The following is a 21,413-nucleotide window of genomic DNA, read 5'->3' as shown; positions in this document are numbered from 1 at the left end:
TTAACATGTTGATGTTCAGCACTAGGACTTGTTTGGTGCACTTCATGCCTGTTTCTGCTGCGTCTGTATAATTTTCTGGACCACCTGATTGCCTATGTGGAACTTTGGCGCTGAGATAATGTGTTTGTTTGTAAATGTCCCAATTCCTGTCTTTCCTCTGTTTCTGTCCCTTTATTGCTATGTTTATTCAAAGGTACTGAAATAATTTGTAACTGCTTGTAGTGGTACATTTGCACATATCATGGGAATAAAACTTCAGGGCTTCTTTGCTGGAATGCTCAACAATGCTGTAGATGGTGTAGTGGCAAGAAGCCTCCTTCGCTTCTCAGGCCTGTTATGAAACAATTTCTATGAAGAATCTTGTAGGAAAGATTTCTAGAGTTGGGGTCATGCTGTCTTGTCATCATCTACTCTTGTATTTTTCATCTTGGGTGCCTTCTAAGTTGCTTTATTGCACAAATTGAACCCTGTTATATAGGCGCATGCATTTGTGGGAAGCATTCATGACAATATGCCAAAGTACCTAAGGAATAGTGTCCTTTCTTTAGGGATTGGTGTTGGCATTTGTCCTTTGTTTTTACGATGAACTCCTGCAACTTATATATAAAGCATCATTAAAGCCTTATGACTAATAAAAGCTTTGAGAGAGCAGGCATATATATATTCATGTGTACTTAACCATAAACAGCAAACAGCAGTTCTCATTGTGGTAAGAATGGTGCTGACATGGCCGCATTGTGGTCGTGAATGACATCGATAGCATCGACACTAAATGACATGTGCACATAGATAATCTGGAGTGCCTGGTCAATGCAGTATTATGTGCTCCCTATGTGGGTATTGTAGATGCATCAACTTGGGCAGTGCTTGGGAACTGTGGTCCTTTGCTTTTGTTACTGCTCTGCTGATTGCTAGTATTAAGAGTTGTTGCTTTGCCCTCCATAGGTTATGGTAGCATAAACTATGCAAAAGAACTACTGCAAGCACAGTTTGCATATACTCATGTCTCAGTACATAGGCCTTTTCTATAAAAGGTCCTTTGGAAGCGCAAGCTACTGCTATTTATTGCTGGTGCTCTGAATCAACCTGTACACCAGGATGGCTGTACAAGATAGGCTGAATAGCATCTCTGTCACTTCCTCTGGACAGCTGCTCGTGCCCTAGAGCAGGCATAACGGCAAAGAATGGCTAAATGTGTGCTGCTGTTGATGGATCTGAGATGCAAGCTCTTTTCTTCTCTATCATAAAAAATTTTGTTTAAAGTTGGAAAACAAGAAGTTAAAAATGGGGATTGGCAAGCTTTCTAAAGCTACCATGTATAGAACATTAAGCCTAGTAGTAGTGTGTTAACATTTGGCTTGTGACGCCATGATTTGCTACTTTCTGGAGTACACTGGTTCAAAAACAACCATGAAATGAAGCAGTTTATGGTTTGACAGTGCATGTTGTGTTGTTCACATGCTACTGCTTCAGAGGTATACTGATATGAAGATTTGAAGGCGCAATTTTTCTGTGTAATATATATTTTACATTTACTTGCAAACCAAGTCAAGTTCCTGGCTATGTTAATGAACTTTAGTGTATATCCCTGCAATGTCATTCTAGCTGCTGTTCTGCATGGCTTCCTTCTTTAATAGTTACTGGTAATGTAGTACAGAGGACCTGCAATATCTTAAATAAACCATTGCACCTAGAGTGACCACTCAGTCTAAAATCAACATATTCTGCTGAGCCTGATGATATTGATTGCAATATCACATTGCAGGACAGCAGCATGAACCCTGTGATGTGGCCAAACTTTACTGTTGTGGTGAGTGCAGGACAAAAAAATATCTATGCAGTGTGATTTAGAGAGCAGTGAGACACATATTGAGAGGCATCTCTCGTCTTTTAACAAATCTACAGCCTGTTGCTGACTGTTGCTTTGTACACGATTCATTCAATGGAAATAATGTTGAGTGTACAGCTTCTCAAAGTGCAAGTTATTCAGCTGAAATAGCTTGAGTGGCTCATGATTAGCCATGACTTTTCCATCAATTTAAAAAGAAATAAATTTTCTGCGTCAGTGTTTCTTTAAAAGGGTGCCGCACACATATGCTACTTTGCACTGTTATATATATATCTTCGCTTTGGTTTTGGTGTGGTGCTGTGCAGGGGGCATACTCGAAGCACCAGCTCAGCATCTCGCCTTCCCTGGGGGCCTATCGGGGCGGCTCATTGCCGAATGTGAACCAGATGAGTGGAGGGCCGGCCCACAGCATCGACCTGCAGGGGGCGCTCAGTCACCTCGAGGACATGCGCCAAGGCCGCGAGGCGTCTGCAGTGCTTCCTGACCGACCGCATGTGCGTGAACGGGGCCGTCATGCTACTGCTCCTCACAAAGGCCGACAAATGGCCTTTGACAAGCGTGTATCCTTCTGGGTATATGCACTGTCTGGCTGATTTTGGTGCACTGAAAGCAACCCGCACTAATTCAAAACTTCTTTGGGTCTAGATCTAAAAAATATTGACAAGCTTGAATGATGCAATACTGAGTAAAGTATAATTCATGCTAAACTATTGTTTTATGTATGAATAAATGTGCATAGCGGGCATTTATCTTGCTTTCTTTAACACTGCACCAGGCGTTGTCAGTTGCATATTATAAAGAAATTGCCAGTTTCGCCTGAAGGCAAAGCATCGGACGCGATAGCAAAGTTTATCGTTGTGCCTAGGGTGTCTCGGAACACCAGTGGGATGAGGAGCGTGCCAGTGGCATTGCAGGTGTTGAACCTCAATGGTGCACAAGATTAGACCCAAGGAAAGCTATTTCTGTTGATAGGAGTCCAAAAAAAAAAAGGAATTACAGAAATTTATCTCGATGTTGAGCAAGGTGTAGTATGCACACAGCTGTTCGGGAGGAATGCTAATGTGTGCATGCTGAACACTCGTGCCAGCAGTGGAAGCCCAAAGGCTCCAGCAGAGCCAATTGAGCAGAGTGGAATGGTGCGTCCACTTGGCTTTATTGCTTTTGGAGACAAATGCACTTCGTGTCCCTGGAGGCCTTCTAACCACCCTTGTGCATGGTGCATATACGCCATCGATAGCAGGACAGTGCGACAACGCCAGTGGTGATGGCGCAAGTGTGCCTCGGGCATCCGTATAATTGCTATTGCAATAATAAGAGTTTTGTTTGAAATCTGCAGATACAATATGGATGTATGCCTACCTTAGTCAACATATATGTGTGTAGGGGTAGCGAAACATTACAAAAAAGGTTTATTGTTCAGTAATCATAATGTATCGCATGAGGTTTCACTATAGCATTGTTGATGCGAATCATATTTTGATTAGGAAGTACTTTAAGATTATCGTTATTCAGCCAGTGTTGTCCACAAAGCCACATTTTGGTGTTGCTTTAGCTGGGGAGATAGGAAGGTTTGAGCTAAGAGCATACTTTGAATATACTGGCTTCAAATTGTGCTGAACACTTATTGAGTCAAGCAATCTTTTTTGTGTGCGATTTGTTTAAATCGACCTTATTCAAAGTTATATGAGTTGGTGTTAATTGCGAGTCCACTGTATGAGCATTTATGTCTTGTTGTTGATGGAAGTTAAGTGCCATTATGTCCTTGACAGTTTGGTGCTCAGGCCGACGTGTCTCCATACAGCTCGTCTCTCTACCTTTCCCCGCCACCTGACACCAGTTGGAGAAGGTAAGCCCCTTTAGCAAACAGAGTCATAGAGGTAATGTTAGTGCTATTCATTCAGTTGGGACAAACAAAATGCAGCATCTACTGTTATGAACCCAGTGGGTGTATAACTGCATGTTGACAACCTTTTCAGTGACAGTCATGCACTGTGAAATAATGTTGATGCAATGTTCATTGCCTTGATTATAAAGGAAATAGAATGACAGCACATCTGTAATAAGGAAAGGCTTCTAAGAGCAGGTGCACAGTGAATACAGTTTAGACCTAACATCCTGTAAGCTTTTGTTAGTTTTTATTCTTTTTGATACACCTACATTGTTAGAACAATAAGTGTACATATGTATGCATGCCACATGTCTGGAGTTGATCATTATATGTGCTCTGTCCTAATAGCCAAGGATGTTGTCAGTGTAAGTTAAAGCAAATTACGTTATATGCACAGTTCATGGACTGTTCTGCTGGTGTTCATAGTTTGTCAGCCCTGCCATGTGTAGTGAATTTTATCACAAGTGAATGACTGCAAAATTTTTTCTAAGCTTATGATAGCAACTCAGTACTGTAGCAATATGTGGAACTACTTCATACTTGTCAGCTTAATGTCATATATATGTACAGAAAACGGTATTAGGTCTAACGGCCCTTATCCTTCTTTTTCTGGTGCATTGATACAGCAGGTAGCTTTCTTCTATGTTTCTGTATTTTAAATCTTGTTTTCATCTGTATGAGTTTTAACTGATAGTGTGACACTCTTTGACTGGAAAATATATTGAAATCAAGCTGCAGTTTGCATGCAGTAGGCATGCTGAGCAGAGGTTGATGTAAGGCTAAATTATTCTTCCCATTTTTCATTGTTTTTATTTTTTCTTATTTTTCATGTGTGTTGCTACAGCTGAGCAGCAGTACGCTTTAGTGCACTGTTATTTTTTCCGCAGCTCCTATATACTGCTCTTTATATAATAGTTTTTCCTCTATGTTGTAAGGCAGACTGCTCTCTCTCTCTCTCTCTCTCTCTCTCTCTCTCTCTCTCTCTCTCTCTCTCTCTCTCTCTCTCTCTCTCTCTCTCTCTCTCTCTCTCTCCCTATATATATATATATATATCTATATATATACACACACACACACACAAAAAAAAAACGATTTAGTGTTAGAAGGCTTAACATTTTGCTAAACATGCAAGGTCATAATTGCCGGGAGCTTATATGTTGGCACAGTTTTAATTTCAAAGTAGGTGGGCTTTAAAAAAGCAATAATTTTGTGCATTCAAATGGTGTTTTTTAATCTCATTGGCCAAGCTGTCACAGTGCTGCTGAGAAAAAAAAAAGTTTAAGGCAGGTATGCAAACACTTTCCACGGGCATGGTGACCCGGTTTTTCATTGCATACTTTCTCCTGTAGCTACATCACACGTGTTGATCTGTCTTGCAGTAATTGATACTTGTGAGCATGACACATGATCTTGCCTTTCAAGTGCATCAAAGTTCAAGAAGACTGCCGACATTAAACAGCTACTTGTGCAGCAGGGCTTTGAGCATATGCAGCAACGTTTATGCAGAGCTTCCTCTGGAAAGAATATGTTTGAATTGCTGAATAGAGCTCTCCTGGGCCACATCGCAGAGTGCTGCCGATGTAACATGATGACAGTGGCCCATATGCAGTTGCCCTGGTCGGCAACACACAACCACTGCTGGTTTTAGGTGTGGTGCAGTCGCGCAGTGTTTGGTATGACTGTGTGCCACTTCGATGTGTGTGTGGGTGTGTTTTCGTGAACCTCAACAATTGTCTTGTAAACCAGATTTATGGTAGTGTGTGCTGCGGAACATTAGCATGTAGTGCTAAACTGTGGGATGAGAAACTGACGAAGTTGGCTTTTTTACTTGTGGAAGTAGACCATATTGTCCGGGGTGGACCAAGTGATGAAGAGTGACATCAGCTTTTAACAACTGTATTTCCTTTATTTCCTAGCAGTCTGGAAGGGGGCCACATGGGTGCGCAGATTGTTAGACTACTTCGTGGTCAAAAATATTTGCAAAATAGCTGGAACCTTTAGGCTGATGCTAGCTTATGTCAGCTTTGGCAGCTTGAGAAGTGGTCAAGAGAAGCAAACTTTTCGACCTGGGCAACCATTTTTACATACTACATGTTAACTAACTCCATGTGCAACTTGCTGCACCAAACTTAACTGAGATCTTCACAGCATCATACTGTACTTCCAGAACGTGTTGATTCACCTAGCTTAAGGGTTGAGATGTTGCTCGTCTGTGTTGTTTGCTTTGTGTTCGGTTAAAAAGTGCTGTTTTCTTTAGTTATCCTAACTGAAAACGCATGTATGCAAGCTGTTAGTGTATGTGTGAACAAAGAAAGGTGGGGTGCCATGAGAAGGCTGTGTTGAAAGTGCGTTCAGCACCTCACTTTCTCTCATGCTTTACTGTTTGCAGGACCAACTCGGATTCAGCACTGCACCAGAGTGCACAGACTCCTCAGGAAAATTTTCCTGGAGTTGGGCCTGCTTGTGGGCAGCGCAGAGGTACCGGTACGCACCGGGGGCTTCCCTTTCTCTCTTGCTCTGCCCTGTCTCGCTTGTCTCTTCTCTTTCTCTTGCCTTGCTTTTCTCTCTCTCTCTCTTTCTTCACTGTGCCTGGCTGGTGACTCAAGAATCTGGGACTCCATGTCAAGAAGGGTTTTGGTGTTGCCGCCTGCTTGATCCCCCCATACCTGTCGACCACGTCACCACTTGCATGAGCAGAGAGGACGGCCATTGGTGATGCGAACAGGGTGCTAATTGCTTGCGTGCATGCAAGCCAGATCTGTGCTGGCTTGGCATAGAAGGACGTTCTTTCTGGGCATTTTGCAATTTTTATCATTTTGTTTATGATTTTGTCTTTGTTATGAATGTGTTTGTTTACATCAGTGCTCCCTGGTAACTTTTTGTCTCACCAGCTATGATTGCCTGCTAACTTTGGCAGGCATTCAAAAAAGGTAGCAGTCTGCAACTGTGCACCCGAGTAGCGATCCTCGTGTGCCACCTGCTGTTCAGTCATAGCTAATGCTAATTACACTTCTCTTTTTATTGGTTTTGATGTGACACATTAGAGAACAAAAAGGTTCACACAAGATATGCAGACATAAGACATTTCTTTAATTAATAACCAAACCTCTTTGTAAATGAGAAAAGGACATAGTGCATTTATTTCTTTACAAATTTGACTGGAACAGATGTGGGACTCAAGGTTTTCTGGGAGCTCTGTCAACATTGCTGGCACCATGCTAACCGAAAAGAGCTTACAAAGGAGTTTACTGGTGCGACTAAAGAAGGCACTGGTAGATGATAAGATTACTGGTGGCCTTTGTATGTTAAGCATTTGAGCACCACTGTACAGGGATTTATTTTCTGTTGAAGCATAACTTTATTGAAAATGAAAACAGTTCTCGAGTTTCTTTTTTAACATCTGTGCCCCGTTGCTGGAACTGAAAGTCGAGTGGCTCTCGACATTTAAGTTCAGCTATGGTATCCTTTGCTGCTGCATATGTACTTCTTTTTGGCTTTGTATGTCCACTGTAAAGCTTGTACTGGCTGCTTCATGGGCAGTTTGTATCCTTGTGGGAGGCGGCGTGAAGAGGTAGCCACCATAGCCAAGATTTACAGTGGAACCCCGGTTGTACATCCCCCGGTTTTGCGATGACCCGGGTTTTACGACGGATTAGCGTAGTCCCGGCGAAGTCCCCATAGAAGCAATGCATTAAAAAACCCCGTTATCCGAAGAAATTTTATGCCTGACCCGCATTATATGATGACCCTCGCGAAGTGTGGGACGGAATGGCGGATGAAAGAAAAGTGCTGCGGGTCTCTTTCCTCACTCCATCTCTCCACATGCGGAGCGCTTGACACCACTCGACCGGTTCACTCCGGCGCAGCTTTCTTCCCTGCCTTGTCTCATCGTTGTTTCTCTTTCTCCCACCAGCAGCCGCCCGCGACGCTTGCTGTGCTGAAATAGTGCCTTTTCTTCTCCACAATCACTTTCTCCCTCTCTTCTCAATGGCGCCATCTCTCGTCGCGTTGGGGGAACGTTTCTCTCCTTCCAGTTTCCCAGCAGCAGATCACCGACAAGGTAGTGCGGAGAGGCCTAGGTTTATCGCAGATGTTCTTCGTTGTAATCCTAGCGACCAGCATTCTGCAGAGGTTTTGAGTTGTGTGGAGCAACGCGACGCTTGATGTCCCGAAATCGGACAGTTCTGTTGCTCGGCGATAAGCTGAATATTATCGAGGAAGCAGAAAAGTGGCATGGAGCCACGAAAGCCAGCATTGCCCGGGACCTTAAGATACCCAAATCTTTGCTTAAGATGATCCTGGCAAATACAGCGGGGATATTGCAGAATGCCAACAAGTTCGGGCTCAAGCGGAAAGCGGCAAAAGAAGGACAGCCTGAGAAGTTAAAAAAAGTTCTCGTCAAGTGGCTGCATCAAGCACGGAGCTCTGCGATCAACGTTGATGGCGCCATTCTACAAGAAAAGGTGGACCTTGTGGCATTGCGTCTGAGCATCGACGACTTTCAGGCATGGAACGGGTGGTTGGATCGCTTTAAAAAACGAAACAGGATTGTGTACAGCCGCTCCTGCGGAGAAAGCACTTCCGTGGACATTTCAACGGTGAATGAGTGGATGGAGTCGCTGCCGGAGATGATTGCTGCATGCAAGCCCTGTGACATTTTAAACGCCGATGAGAGCAGTATTTTTTACCATATGCAGCCCGAGCAAACCCTTGCGTTTAAGCATGACAGCTGTAATGATGGCAAGCGTAGTAAAGAGCGTGTGACGGCACTATTCTGTGCTAACGAGGACAGTTCTGACAGGCTGTCCGTGCTCGTTGTTGGAAAGTTTGCAAAGCCACGCTGCTTTAAGAACTTGAAGACGCTGCCATGCAGTTACAACTTCAACACAAAGGTGTGGATGATGTTTTCGCTCTTCAGCAATGTTTTGCAGCAGCTGGATAACAAAATGGGTGCTAAGGTGAGGAAAATATTGCTTTTCGTGGACAATGCACCATGCCACCCACCCGATATGTCCAGCCTGAGGAACATAAAGGTTGTTTCTTTTTCCGCCTAACTGCACAAGCCGGCTGCAGCCGCTGGATGCTGGCATCATTGAGTGCATCAAGCAAGTGTACCGGAAGCGGTTAGTGCAGCATCGGCTGGTGACTATGGAGCGCAGCGAGTCGGAAAAAAAAGATCACTGTGCTCGACGCCATGCATTTGATTACCAGTTCGTGGAACGCAGTGTCACGAAGCACAATCGCTAACTCGTTCAAGCACTGTGGCTTTAAGCGAGAGACTGCCTCCACTGCTGGGGATGCAACAACCTCGATGCCGCTTGAGGCCAATGCAGGCTTCGCTGACGATGATTTTGAGGGTTTAAAACTCGCCACAACCTTTGCCGAGTACGTGGAGATCGACAACAACGTTGTGATCTGCGGCGAGGTGTCGCTGGATGACGCTATCGAGCAGGCTTTGCCTAGTGCCAACATTGCTGCGACATCGGACGAGGACAACGACGACGCCACAAATGCCTTGCCTGTGCCTACCACGTTCACCGAGGTGCTACGGCACATAGACGGCATCCGGAACTTCATCTGTTCATGCGACGCTGCAGAGGACCTCCTTTTGTACGTTGCCCAACTCGAGCGACAGCTCTTGTTTCACGGATCAAACAAGGTCCAAAAGAAACTTACCGACTTTTTTAAAGTTTGCGCTTGCTGGCGGGAATCGCGGCAGTGGGCAGTGGAGTGCCGTAAAGGTTCGTTTGAACAAAGCAGGATTGGGACCTGTACTGCAGCATTAATTCTTATCGCATTCACTTTTTGGTAATTTGGGTTTCCAAGCCATGCAGAGTAGGTTAGTAGTTTACATTGAAGTTTCTCGTAAATCCGTCGCGCGAAATAAGTAGTATTTTACGACGCCTGCTTTTACAACGCTTTTTCACGGTCCCGAGAAAGTCGTATAATCGGGGCTCCACTGTATTTAGGCCGGCCAGCCATAGTGCCTCGGGATCTCGGGTGCTGCAGCTACCATGGCCACTCAGGTCGCATGTGCTCGCTTGTTCTATTCTCGTGCTGCCTGCACATGAGCCCATCTTCTTTGCCTGCTCTGGAGGCGATAGTCGCGTCGCTCTGGAGCCCCCCTCCTAGTGCGAAGCGCAACTGAAATAAAGTCGAGTGCTAAAGTCCAGGTGCAGATGGTGTTGTTGTTGCTAGTGTCGAGTTCACGTAATCTGAGAGAAATGTACTGGTCAGCAGTGAGTGAGGCGCAGCTACAGTGATACCGTAGTGCGAAATCGCGACCTGCTGCAGGCTCTCGTAGGTGCCCGGGCCTGTAGAAGTTGAGAGTTCCAAAATAAAACCGTCTGGCAACTTGGGACTTGCGTGGAGATAATGCAAGTGTTGGTCACTCATGTTGTTGAGGTAGTAGTGATTCTCAAGCTGAAGAAGCCAGATGACAGAGCTGCTGCTGCAAAACTTTGGTAGGCCATGCATCCGCGGAAGGTGTGAGCACAGAACATTGCAAGGCTGCTGCTGCTGCTTGTGGTGAAATGTTGAATGCCGATAGCATCAGGGTTGCGGTGCCGCTGAATGCATTGCGAAGGTTCTGCTTGTGGCGTCGCTGTGCCTGTGAGAGTGAAATTTGCGCATAATGGGGCTGGTGGGAGAGTCTCTGTATTGGTGATGAGTGAGGTTCGACAATCAGGTGATGCCACTCTGCTGAAGGTCAGCCCCCAAAGTACAGCGGTTTCAACGACATCCAGTCTCCCGAGGAGTTTTTGAGCCGGCTGGAGCTGTTTCGTTTAGTCACTGCCGACAAGAGGCTTACCCGCATTGTGCCTGCTACTCTGGAGCACAGCGCAAAGTTGTGGTGGTGCCTCTGGACCATGTTTGCATCGTGGGAGGAATTTACTTTTGCCTTCATTGTCTCTTCTATTGAATTCTTCTATTGATTGACGTGAAGCATTGCATGAAACAAGACCTCTGCACGCAGCACCCAGAGGAAAATTAAAAAGATTTTGTTTACGTGATCGTGGCCTATTATGACCGGATTGATGGCAAAGCTTCGGAATTAGAAAAGGTGGTCCGCGTGCTGCAGCAAATGCACCCACAACTCCAAGTCTTGGTAGAGGACAGTCTGCCAATCTCGCAGAGTTGGAGGTGGTTGCAGCACAAGCTGCTGGCAACAGGTTGGCCCCAATCTACCATATCCCTAAAGTGCAAGATCCAGTGGGCTATGAGCAGCCGCAACCAGCACTTCCTGTGTGTGCCAGGCCTATGTCGGGATGTTCTCAGCAGGGAATTTTTGAGTGCAACAGGCATCTCTATACATATAGCGCTAAGCGGATGGACTATTGGCCCTGACCTGCAATACATTGTGCTGTTAGCTAAGTAGCACAAGGGGCCAGCCACATTGCTCGCAATATTTATTTATTTATTTACAATAACTACAGTGCCCATGTGGGTCATAAGTGTAGGGGGGGTTATTAACATTGAAATACAAATACAATAATAGAAAAGGGTGGAGAGTCTTAGCACTTGCATACTCTCTTTGAAGAGGTTCTTGCAGCTCCTGATATAGGGAGTAGCATTCCAACCAAAGAAGGCAAGCACCACTCTGTAGCAACAAAATCACAACCAAGCATGAAGGAAGGGCTTGACGACTTCAGCCCTTTGTTCACTACAATTCTTGGGTGTAGCACCCTCGCTCAGCACTACATAGAGGCAGAGGATAGCGCCTGTGCAATGCAAGTTCCATCCAGTGAATGCTAAGAAGTGTGGTGAACTCGGAATGTACCATGGCTCAACTGTGACACTGCCAGTGCGACAACCGGGGAAAGAACCAGCATCCCGAGAAGGTGCCAGCAGAAAGAAAATAAAAAGTTGTCATCGAGATACCTGGGTGCACGCTTGTCTCTTCATTTCGTGCAGGTACCCACAGGAGCAGAAAATCGGAGCAGGGTCTTATAAGGAGAAGCAGTAGCCCTTGGACTAGTGCCCCAGTGCTCGTCGCGAAGTAGTAGAGAAGCTACCGGCTCGCTGTAGACTATGGACTGTTAAAGGTACCTGCCTACTCAGTGCCTCGAATGGACTGGCTGCTAGCACAACTTCTCAGAGCTCAGTGGTTCTCAAACTTTGATCTCTCCCAAGATTTTTTCCAGATTCCCGTTTGCAATGCCTACATTATGAAAACGGCCTTCATCTGCAATCGGGGCACATTTGAAGTCGCCAGGATGCCCTTCGGGGTGGCAGGTGGCCTGGCAACTTTTTAGATGATGTTCTAGTCTACTCAGAGAAGCTTGTAATTCACATTCAGCAGGTGAGGGAAGTACTGCTACGTATTGAAGGTGCTGGCCTTGCGATTAAGGGGGGACATGGGTTGTGGAGATTATTACCTGCATCTTATGGCCAAATCTGATGAAAATATACAAGCTTACTTAGTTTTTCGTGCTGATTTCAAATATGCAATAATCTTTCTTGTAGGTTCATTAGTTCAGGAGATTGACGGTGCTGCCACTATATTGTTTCCGGAGACAATGGGAAAAAAAACTGCTCAGCAGAAAGTGAATATTATTGCATAGCTAGATACTATAATGTGCAATAACTACAATGCTGCAAAAAGTTTTCAAATGAAATTTTAATTAGCCATTCTGCAGGTGATCAAAATTCTTTCCTTGACCTAAGGCTACCACACCAAAAGAAAATTCATAAAATGGAAATATACATATGCACAAATTTTGAAATTCTGCTCTCAGCACTTTGTAATATGTAGATTAGGCTTTCTGCTAAAGAAAGAATTAGTGCTCTAGCTGTTCTAGATCATGAGATATCACTTCGACAGTCTAGTGAAGTAACCCAAAAACATGTTTTGAGAAAAGTGAGAAAACGTGCAAAACCCTACTTTATTTACAAATTTACAGCTGTAACAGCTCAGTAGGCACCAGGCATGTAGTCCTGCTGACTCCCAGCCCCGGTGTGCCGTTTTTTGAGGGACTGGCGCAAATTTTCTGATGCTTTGCATTTCTTGGCTGATGCTGTCATTTGACGCCTATCTTTCTCGGCCATGAGGGTGCGACTTTGCTCGCTCGGATTTAGACATAGTTCTTTCATTATGTCCTTTGAGGCCCTTGCCCTTGCACACAACAATGTTCCCAGTATGACCCACGTTCAGTTCGGCGTAAAGTTCGTAAACCGACCGCGCGCAGTCGCTCGTCAGATTACGCGCCGCGCGATCGGCCGCTGGCGTCAACTTCGTCTTCACGTAGCTCTGGCACGTTTTCGTGTGAAGAGCCCGACGGCTGATGCCCATCAACGAGACAAACGTCATTGAGCGCGGTCTGTCGGTTCTCCGTTGCCTGCATGGCATGCGCAGCCAAAACGTTCACAGCAAAGGGTTTCATTCGTTCAGCACTGTGAACGCGCGGCGAGCTCCACACCGACGCAATCTTCCACAATTTGCGCACATAAAACGCAGCTTCACAGCGAGTCCGTATTCCCGCTCGTCTCGGACGATTTATAAGGCACCACTGCAGATGTTGCAGTTCGCAAATGTTAATAAAGTGTTCACGGCACTCAAATCCACAATCGTAAACGTAGTCCCATCAGGCGGGCGAAGTGCATCGTCGGTACTGTCACCCACACTCGCGTTTCCTCTCCGTCGCTGGAGCGGAAGACAACTCCGATAGCTTTGCTTTGGCTTTCGCTTCCTCCTCCTCCCGCTTGGAGGGTTGCCGGTAGATCGTATCTTGCCGTACGCGAGCGCTGGGTCGAAGGGTCAACGGCAGGCGGACTTGTCACAGTATCCGCAGCAGCCGATGCGGTCGTTAGGCCTGCCGTTGCTGCATCGACGATTTCGGCATCGGTCGCTGAGGTTGTGGCGTCCTGAGCGTTTTGCAGTGTTGAGCAGCGTTTCTTGAAGTTTTCGATGAGTGTCCGTCCCACTTTTTGCTCACCAAACTTGTGCCGCGTTCGAAATTTGCGTTCCGTTTCAGATATCGCGTTGACACTGGGGCAAGATGGCGCACCTCAGTGCGCGGCTCCAGGCGCGGAGCAGACGATGGCCATGCAGTTCCGCCAATCGGGAGGCAAGCTCAAGTCACGTGCACCGAGTGACGAATAGAAGGGCGTTCTAGTAACTTTCTTTGCCGTGCATTTTATAAGTGGCCAATGGCTGAATGGGGCCCGTTCTGGCGGGAATTTGAAGGGAAAAGTCGCCTCTTTCAAATGAGACCAAGATGTCCGCGCTAGCACACGTGGAAGAGCAGGCGCGCGTTTCGGAAAATATGCCGTTTCAGCGCAAGTTCCGCCTGAAATTCAGCTAGTGCATGTCGTATAAGGCGTCACTGCGGCTAAAATACTGATGTTATCGGTATGAAATTAACAATATAGATGCAATAATAGCTGTACATTCCAAAAATGCAAGAAAAAAAAATCGAGTTTATTTCGCGATTTTTGGTCGCCACAACCCGTGTCCCCCCTTAACCCAGACAAAATACTGGTGCGCCGTCTGTCCTTTAAGTTCTTGGGCAACATCATCTCACCTCGGCAGTGCAGACCAGATGTGAAAAGGTGTGTGCAGGGCTAGGTTACCCAAGACCCAGCACAACTAAGGTGTTCCAAGCCTTCCTGGGGCTTACTGGCTATTGTAGGAACGTCATCCCACACTTCTCACTGACAGCGCATCCACTCATGGACCTTTTGAAGAAGACAGCCGTGGCAGTGGGCAGAGAGTCAAGAGCAGGCTTTAGCTGCACTGAAGCAATCATTAGCTTTGGATGCAGTTGTGGGCCTTCCAGATCTAAACCGACCTTTTGTGGTTAAAACTTGATGCAAGCAGTGTCAGCATTTCAGCTGTGCTACTGCAGGCTGACCCTGATGTACTACAGCCTTCCTTCATTAGCAGGGTTCTTGCAGAGGCCGAAAGCCATTATACTGTCTAGGAGTGGAATTGCCTTGCAGTAGTGTGGGCAGTGGACAAATTAAGGGCCTATCTTGAATTTACTGAGTTTGAGATTCACTTTGATCACTCGTCCTTGTCATGAATGTTTACCACCGACCAAGCTTCATTCAGGGTCGAGCACTGGGTCCTACGACTGCAAGGCTTCAATTGCCAAATCAAGCACAGACAGGGACTAGCAAATACCTGCAGATGCCTTGAGCAGAGCCTCTATCCAGTGTGAAGACCGCCTAAGTGACAGTCTGCATGGGACACTGTTTTCCACTACTGGTCCAGAACCTGAAGCGAAAATTACGTTTGAGCAAATAGCAGTAGGCTTGGAAGAGGATGCCACACTCTTAGGTGACGCAGGATGGCTCATCCAAGAACAGGCTCTTGACGGCCATCTCCCAAAACTGAAGACTGTGGTCCAAGGGACTAAGCTCTCAAGCTCGGAGCCTGATCACCACCTTCACGATCTGGCAACGACAACAGAACTGGAGCCACGCGGACTGCTTGTTCAGCTAAGAGGCATCAAGAAGGTACCATGGCTACCTGATCATCTACAAAACCTGGCACTGAAGATGGCACACTACCACCCCACTGAAGGCCATGCCGGATTTTCCAAGGAAGGAAAGAAATCAACTTTATTCAGGTCCTGCAGGCCACGAGAGCCTTGGGCTCTCATGGAGTGGGCGTCTCCCACGACGGAACCGGGAGGTTAGAGTTTCCTGGCGGCGTCGTGAACCTGCTGGACGGCCCAGAGTTGAGGAGCGAGTTCTTCGCTCCGGATTGCTTTTTCAAACTTGCGCTTGTTCGGTTCGGAGTTTATGTGAGCTTGCGAGCACGGCCAGAGTAAAGGATATACGTTAAGGGATGTATTGCAATTGGTGCAATAAGACTTGTCGTAGAGCTCAGGCATGTAATGGTGTAATCTGTTTTGCGTGGGGTATGTGTCTGTCTGTAGCATTCTGAGTGTAACCGCTTGAGCTCGAGTGAGCGTGCGGTGTAGCGTGCTATACTGTCTGCGTTGTAGGTATTAGTGTTTAGTGATTTCATTGTATGTAGTGGGCGCGTCCTTATTCTCCGAGTGGTTGGGTGAAGCCGCGCGGTCTGTAAGCGCGCGCGCAGCCTCGTGTGCCGCCCCGCCTCGTTAAGGTTGGGGACGTCGCCGATCTTTGGTCCTAAGTGTGCCGGGAACCAGTATATGAAGTGGTTCTTAATCTCTTTCTTTGAAACAATTCTGAGAGCCTGTGCGCAGACCGTGCCCTTTTGGAAAGCTCTGATAGCGGCTATGGAGTCGCTGTAGATATGGGAAAGTTTGTCGTCGGTAACCTGTTCGGCCTGTTCAGGCTTCCTTGCAATTACCGTGGCTGCATATCTTGTGGATCCGCGGCCGTCCACAACCGCCACTGCGAAAGCTTTGTTTCCCGTGTATGCCGCCGCGTCCACAAAAGCTGAGCGTTCACGGTTCGCCAAGGCTTGGTTAAGAAGGAATTGTCCTCTCGCTTGTCGTCTGCCCGCGTTGTTTTCGGGGTGTACGTTTCTGGGTATAGGGCGGACCGTGATCTTGGCGCGGATGTCCCGTGGGAGGTCCGCAAAGTGTTTTTCTATGTCTCCTTGAGCAAAGCCTAGCTTCTCTAGGATCGTGCGCCCCGGAGGCGTCGTCGAAAGCCTAGCAAGCTGGGCGCGCTGCTGGGCTTCGGCAATTTCTTCCAGGGTGTTGTGCATGCCCAGGTTCCCAAGCTTCTCGTTGCTGGTTGGAATGCCGAGGGCTTGCTTGGTGACCTTTCTGATTTGGGCATTCAGTCTGTCTCTTTCGGATCGTGTCCAATTGAGCATTGCCGCAACGTATGCGAAGTGACAGGTGACGAACGCGTGTATGAGTTTGATGAGATTATGTTCCTTGAGGCCCCTGTGTCTATTGGCAATTCTTCTGATGAGCCCAATAGCGTTGTTGGTTTTGGTGATGAGCTTCTGAACCGTAGAGGCATTGACGTCTTTAGTCTCTACGATCATACCCAGGACTCTGATTTTGTCGACGCACGGTATACCATGAGACGTGTTGCAGGACGGTTCATCTAGCTGGGCATGTGGGTTGACATACCAATGTATGTACTGTGCTGTCTTTCAGTGTTCAAAAGCTCAATGCCAGCAGCCTGAGGGCCTCGTGAACAATGGGCCACAGCTCCCATGGAAGAGCTTAGTGTCAATATTATCGAGCCATTGCTATCGACACCTTGTGGCCACAAATGCTTGCTGGTGGCTATCGGCAAATTCACCAAGTTTCCAGAGCCCTTCCCTCTGAGACTGGCAACAAACACAAACATCTTAAGAGTGTATGGTTGCAGTTTTCTGTCGCCACGGCACACCTGTGGCCATCACTAATGACAATGGGAAGCCCTTTCGTGAGCACTTTATGGTGCAATCTTCTAAACAACTGTGGCACCAAGGACTGTCACACTGTGCCATACTGACCGGCACGACAAATGGTCGACCGCCATGATGCACTATTAAGCATTGCCTATGAGCATACTGCTCCAGCCACAAGGACTGGGACCAGCACATACCTGAGATCGCCCTTACTATGTATACTGCAGAGAGCGTAGTCGCTGGATATACTCCGGCCTTGCTGTGTTATGACTGTGAGCTCCGCACCCCATGGGAACCTGCAGATGACAAGGAAGGTACAGAGCCTCTGGCAGCGGCATGCCGTGCTTTTGCTGCAGAACTCCAGCAGTGCCTTGAAGAGGCCCTCAAGCTATGGAAACACCAAGCGGCTGCTTGGCAAGTGCAGAAGTCCAGTTACACATGTCGTTGGCAGCCAGGTGGTGACTTTGTGCTCTTAGTCACATCTTGAGTGATGCTGCCAAGGTGCCGGTGCCACTGGTGCGAAATGGACCTTATTGTGTAGTCAAACGGTTAGGCAACAATGACTTTGTTTTGACTGACCCTACTATGGGACAGTGTCGACTTATTGCCTACGCAGACCAATTTGTGCTCAACCATGAACCAAAGCTTCTTTCTTCCCATATTGCTTCACCTTCTGAGGGGGGGAGGGGGGAGTTGTGAGGGGAGAGTGGCGGTGTAAGTGGACCGAGAAATCCAGGTGAGGCGAGGCAAGGCATGGTTTTCGGAGGCTGTGCGCGCATTTGAGTCCTGTAGTTGCCAGAGGAAGGATCAGGTGGTGCGAGTGCGGCGGTGACAGAGTAAGGAAGACGTGGGTGGCACGAAGTGTGTGTGTTGCATGTGGTGTGCACGGATGGACAGCATGTGGAGAGCGTAGGGGAAGAGTTGTGGAGCGCGGTAATAAAGGGAATGTTTTCAACAAATGTGTCGGCCTGTCATCGTTCATAACGACATGCTCCACATTCTCGGGTACTTTGCATGCATGACAGTCTAGTGAGTCTGCGTGTCAGATGTGATCCAGATATGTTTGTGTTAACACACCTAGTCTGCCCCCTGACATAATACGCTGAAGACTGTGCTAATGTTGTGCTACTTTTAAAAGCATGGGGAAGATGGTGTGTATTTACAAATAAGTTAGCATAGTCGAGCTACAAGTGCTGGCAGTGCATGGAGGAAAAGCTCCAGAAGAGGTGGCCAACCTGTACCGAAAACTGTTATATTTTTCTTTTTGGTTTCACGCCAGCGTGAAAAAGACGTCGTAATGTTTCAGTTCAGGTTCGGCCAAAAATAATGTCTTTTTCCCGTTTTCAGTTTTCGATTCGGTTCCGGTTTGATACCGGGTGAATTGATACATTTGACCACTTAGTAAAGTATCTTGCTTCACAAATGCACTGTTGAAGTTACTGAATGTGGCATTTGTGGTAGCGGTAATGGTAGAGTGACTGGCACTATGACATTTCTAAACTTGCTTGCTCGCATATGCTTAGTGAGAATGTTTTCGTTTTTATGGCTAAATTTCTCCCATTTGCTTCTAAAATTGTGTTGGGTGTTGATGATTGCTTACACATTGGTTGGCCTTCTTTCATTTAAATTATCATCTGGGCTGTAGTTAGAGGTAGACTCTAGTGAAGACTGAAGTGTAAGTGTTAATGTTGTCACATACTTTAGCTACTTCACTCCATTCTTTTCAGTAGACCCGGTGGGAGTGCTTTGTACAAACCAAATCGCTTTGCCTATCTCGTCACCATTCTTGGTCATTCTTCACATGCTAATAGCATTTTAGCCTTAAGGCCTTTGCTCAGTTCTATTTGAACTAACAAATGGTCTTTTCTTTCTGTAACATCTGTAAGAGTATTTGGCAGCGGCCTGTAGCCTCTGTTACTACTAGCCAAGTGTACTTTATGAAAGTGCTTCGCAATAGTAGCTCACAATATTTCATTAAAATTCCTCTAAGTGCTAAATATGACTAAAGCAGGTAGCAGGTGTCATGAAAAAGCCGTTGTGCTGTATTGGGCTAGGTGAGAGAAAACTGTTGAAGCTTTTTCTATACTACTTTAGACGGTGTGCCAGTTTAATTGAGCAGATTTCTTAAAGCTGTCAAAAGCTCGCATAATTGTCATTGAATGAATGTTATTTGCATTGCCTTTGTCTGGTTTGGAGAAGGTATCCAATTGTGGTGCAGCTGTTAAGGTTGGGATGCCTGTTGGGGCCAAACAATCCCTGCAGCAACCCATGTTATCCACATCCCTTGCAGACCCTGTCACAGCTCGGGAATTGGACCAGATGTACCGTGACTGTACTGCACGAGTTGATGGCTTTGGGCAGGAAATCATGGGTACGCGAGCTTATGAGGATGCTCCTTTTTGTATGCGTAGCAAAGTGTTGTATAGTGTGGGGCAAGCTGAAACTGGGCCTGCCATTCTCGCTTTGTGTTGTTTAGTTGTTGGAATAGCAGTTGTGACCTATGCTGATGCATATTTACTTGCCCCGTTGATGCTGCATTTCGTTGCTTTACTTTACGTCATTACTTCATCGTGCAGGTGTGATGCCTACATGACGGTGATTTAACTGCAGTAGGTAGATGTGCTGTGAGGCTTAAAAGATTGAAAATTGTCAATTTTCTAGAAATGGCAGCTAAGGCTGCCATTTGTTTAGTAGCTTACATATTGTTCAAGGATATAGTAGGAGGCATGCCTCCTTTAAGGTTACTAGTGAAAGCCTATTCATGGTGCTTTAACTTACCTCAACAAGCTACATGGGGCAGTATGCATAATTCTTCAAAACAGAGGATGGGCATGTGCATTGGATGATTGCATATGCATGGGTACTGGCACTAGTACTTGCACTTATGCACGAGCACAAACAACTGGTGGAAGGCACATTTTGAAATATACACCAATCTATATCACTGTGTAGACTGGATCAGGGGTGGGAATACCTAGAGTGCCATTTGGGCTATTTTGATACTGAAGCAGTTTGCCGTACCAAATTGCACCAAAAGCGGAAAAATAACCAAAATTGTGCCAGGATGTGCCAGAACAGCTTTGGTATCTTTGTCTTTGGCAGGCATCATCGAAAGAGTGCTGGCGCTGTGCATGGCATTGTGTTGTTCGTGTCGGAGCCTGGGTAAAAGTGACTTTCATATTCTGGCCATCAGTGAGCACGAAAAGCTGCACCCAATGAAGTTCGCTGAATAAAACTAAATGTAGCAACATTCTTTTATCTTGCTACCCCAGCCGATGAGCAAGGGCAGGCGAGGAGGCCTGGGCCTTATCAGCATCTCTTGTTTGGTGCAGCGGAGTCACATGGCTGTGCTGGCACTGTTTCTGTGCAAAGGCGCGCGAGTGTCCATGTGCTGCTGGATGCACCTTTTGTTTTCTTGTTCTTTTTTTTGCTTTGGCTCATGCTGGCACCATGACAGTTACTCTTGATCACCGTGCCTAGCCCTATGATCGCGAATCCTGATACCTTATCAATTGCATTGCTGCATAGCACGATCACCACGATCAATAAGTTAAAACTGAAAGGGCAAGTGGCGATGGAAGGCACATGTGGCTATGAGACTTGGAAAAGGAAAAGCCAAGACAGGAGGAATGTGGCTCCCTTCAGCTTATTGAGGTGACTTGCACCCAATCACTCAATGTGAAGTCTAGATGTCTAGGTACTTCTAGTGAGTATAGTGAGTGGCAAATTGAAGTCAGGCATGTGCAGAATCTTGGTTTGAGCTAGCTGGCACTGTCATATCATCTAGAAATATCTCACTGTGGGGTTCACTAACCCTAGCTTCTTCACAGCTTTTGTTAGCAAATGCCTTGAGTCACTTCACCAGCACTTAATACAAAAATAGCATAAAAATGCCTTTAAGCTGCTCTTCAACACTTCTTTAATGCTGCAAAATGCAAGGCTTTGTGACTGTTATCCCACTTATTAATAATAATGCTATAAAGTAATGTTTGTATACTTCAGGCTGCTCCAATAATAAGATCCATGTGCTACAGACTGCTCCAAAATCAGAATTTGCTGCAGTCTGCTCCAGAATGAAATTTTATCTACTCCAAGAATTGCTAGAAAATTTCTTTGGGAATTTCCACCTCTGCTGGATTTTTCTCGAGCTGAAGTGCAGAGGGTGAGATCTGGATGGAGGGAACTGTTTGGGGGATGATGTGAGAGCAAGTGAGGAATAGAGACAGAGGCAGTTTTGTAATCTTCTCAAAGGCATTTGGGTAGGTGGCAATTATATCCTTCATGAATATACTTTCACTACACGGATTTCCGCAGCACTTGTTTGGTTACTCTTCGCTCCAAAATCTAGCTCTGAGTTGGAAGGTTTTTGCACCTCGATACTGCCA

At 46.4% G+C, this 21,413-nt stretch overlaps 1 protein-coding gene across 8 annotated transcripts in view; it reads left to right on the top strand.

Annotated features, from left to right (window-relative positions):
• The window catches only part of LOC126542247 (CREB-regulated transcription coactivator 1-like), a 132,476-nt gene that overhangs the window by 13,993 nt on the left and 97,070 nt on the right, over positions 1-21,413 (top strand). For 3 of the 8 annotated variants that reach the window (XM_050189228.3, XM_050189226.3, XM_050189223.3), the window contains exons 3-6: positions 2,155-2,421; positions 3,619-3,695; positions 6,127-6,221; positions 19,319-19,399. In XM_050189228.3, coding sequence (XP_050045185.1) covers positions 2,155-2,421; positions 3,619-3,695; positions 6,127-6,221; positions 19,319-19,399 — 520 coding nt within the window. The remainder of the gene's footprint in view (positions 1-2,154; positions 2,422-3,618; positions 3,696-6,126; positions 6,222-19,318; positions 19,400-21,413) is intronic. The other 5 variants (XM_050189224.3, XM_050189229.3, XM_050189227.3 and 2 more) reach the window with 5 other exon arrangements.

Source organism: Dermacentor andersoni, chromosome 2 (assembly GCF_023375885.2).
Source record: "Dermacentor andersoni chromosome 2, qqDerAnde1_hic_scaffold, whole genome shotgun sequence".
Lineage (NCBI taxonomy): Eukaryota > Metazoa > Arthropoda > Arachnida > Ixodida > Ixodidae > Dermacentor > Dermacentor andersoni.
This window is presented reverse-complemented; position numbering and strand designations above follow the sequence as displayed.